Here is a 2,186-nt window from a genome sequence, read left to right as displayed (position 1 = left end):
TATGGTCAACCCTCAACCTTAAGTTTGACACCAAAAGATGGCCGCCATTTATTATTGTGACAAAAGGCCAGATTACAAAACGCTGTGTACGGCCTGATCCCAGTTTTACAAAATATTCATACCCATCTACCTACGCGGGGGCGCGGGGAAAGGGGTGTCGTTTTAGGAAGTGCTGCTTATTGCTGCCTGGTGTGGGAAAGTATGAGTCTTATTTTCCGTTTATTCTTTCTATAAAACATTTTTATAAATGAATGAATGAATGCTTTCCATGGGTGGATGACGATCCGGCCTGCCAGGGTGAGGCTCTTCTGGAACCAAGAGGGGCCAGGACAGTAGGAAGACAGGTGGCGGGGCTTTGGGCGACTATGGGCAGCCCAGGGAGACGCCAGTGCCAGGTCGGGCGCGCGCTTCACTTCCGGGAAGAGGAAAGAGGGAGGGGAGGGGAGAGGAAAAGAAGGGGCAGGAGAGAGAGATGTGGAGGTTGGGAAAGGGAGGCGGAAAGCATGGAAAAGGGGCGCGGGGAAACCGGGGGAGCGCAGAGGGGCACAGCCCTCACTCGCCCTGCCTGGGCGGGAGCGGCTCCGCCCCTCGGGCGCCGGGAAGGCCGGGGACGGCGGGGCCCGGAAGGTGACTGGAAGGAGCCAAGCTCGGGTCATGGCGGCGCCGGGCGCGTTGCTGGTGATGGGCGTGAGCGGCTCGGGGAAGTAGGTCCGGGAGAGGGCGGGGGGCGCCCGGGAGAGACGTTGCGGGCGCGGCGGAGGCCGGACGTGTCGCCGTCCCTGCCGGTGAAATGGGGTCGTGGGGACCCCCCACCCTTCCCTTTGCAGATGAAGAAACCGAGGCCCGCGGCTGCGCGCACTCTCCCCGCCCACCAGTCTGCTAGCAGAGCGCCCATCCTGGGACCGCATCCGAGCCCAGGGTTCCCGCTCTAAGACAGGGAGGCTGCAGCGAACGCATGCTCAGGGAGGAAGCCGCTCCTGAAGAGGCGGCTGCGGGGCTGCGCAGGTGGAGGCCTAGCGAGCGGCGCGGGGCTCGGTTTCCGGGCGCCTCGTCGGGGCTAGGCGGGAGGGTGCACGGCCTCTAGCAAGAGGACGCAAACCACAGCCCAGGCTCTCACGGGCCTTTGGCCATCTGAACACACAGCGGCCTCCTCCTGTGAGGCCCTGGACTTCTCCGATTCGATTTTGTAAAGTGAATCGTTTTCCCCTTCCTTTCATCAGCTTAACCTGGAAGGAGACAGCGTTAATATGGAGGGTAGCTCCTGAAGGTTTGGAAAGAAAGGAGAGAATTGTGGAAACCACATAGGTAGCCCAGTGTGCTAATTTGGAGACTGAGGAGTTAACATTTGGCTTCCTGTTTAAACCAAAGTCTAACTGTGCCCTTTATCAGAAAAGACAGCTGCTGCAGCATTCGACCACAGGCAGCAAAGGATAGAACTTGATCACCTAAAACATTATAACCTTCAAGGGCCTATAGGACCCTTCTAGAATTTTCTGAATCAGGAGCGGCCCATGTTGTGGCCCGTGTAGTCAGGTGTAAAGACTTACTCCAGGTAGATGGGTTTTGCTTTCCAAAATTGCTGTAGGGTTCTTAGCGACAAAGATAAGAAATCTTGAACTGAAATTGAAATAAAACATGGAGCCCCAAATCCCTAGCTGCCATATGATTTGAATCAGTTGGAGAATGTAAAATCATTGCCATCGTGTGATGTAACAGGAGTGAAGAGCCCTAGGTCTTGGTTCTGTTGCTGTCTGGCTATGTGAGCTTGGGTAATTCATGTACCCTTCTGAGTCTTGGATCAGTTGAGGGGGGTCTAATCCCTATGATGTATAGCTTGTGATATTCATGTACTCAGTAATTATTGAGCTCAATCCTTACTCTATGTCATTGTCATATAGTGAACAGGACAGATAAAATCCCTACCCTCAAAGGATTTACATTCTGGTATGGGAGACAGAGTAAATGAATATATGTAGTGTGTGAATTGGTGAGATGCTCTGGAGTAAGCAGAACAAAGGGTGCCAGGCAGAGTGGTCAGGGAAGGCTCCTCTGGGGGAGTGGCATTTGAGCAAAGATCTGCAAGACTTGAGGAGTCCGCCATGTGGATAGCTGAGCAAAGGGCAGGAGAGGCAGAGGGAATGGCAGGTGCAAAGATTCTGAGGCTTGGCTTCTTTTTTTTCTTTTTT

At 54.2% G+C, this 2,186-nt stretch overlaps 1 protein-coding gene across 3 annotated transcripts in view; it reads left to right on the top strand.

Annotated features, from left to right (window-relative positions):
• Positions 1–533: 533 nt before the first annotated feature.
• IDNK (idnK, gluconokinase homolog (E. coli)) overlaps positions 534–2,186 on the top strand; it is a 28,810-nt gene continuing 27,157 nt past the window's right edge. For 2 of the 3 annotated variants that reach the window (XM_011982766.1, XM_011982765.1), the window contains exon 1: positions 535–704. Coding sequence is in view for 1 of the 3 variants with exons in the window: in XM_011982765.1 (XP_011838155.1) it covers positions 655–704 (50 nt within the window). In the remaining 2 variants the exon portion in view is untranslated. Of the gene's footprint in view, positions 705–2,186 lie in introns of all 3 variants that reach the window. The other variant, XM_011982764.1, reaches the window with a different exon arrangement.

Source organism: Mandrillus leucophaeus, unplaced genomic scaffold, assembly GCF_000951045.1.
Source record: "Mandrillus leucophaeus isolate KB7577 unplaced genomic scaffold, Mleu.le_1.0 Scaffold242, whole genome shotgun sequence".
Lineage (NCBI taxonomy): Eukaryota > Metazoa > Chordata > Mammalia > Primates > Cercopithecidae > Mandrillus > Mandrillus leucophaeus.
Note: the sequence above shows the minus strand (reverse complement) of the source record. Positions and strands in the feature narration are given on the sequence as shown.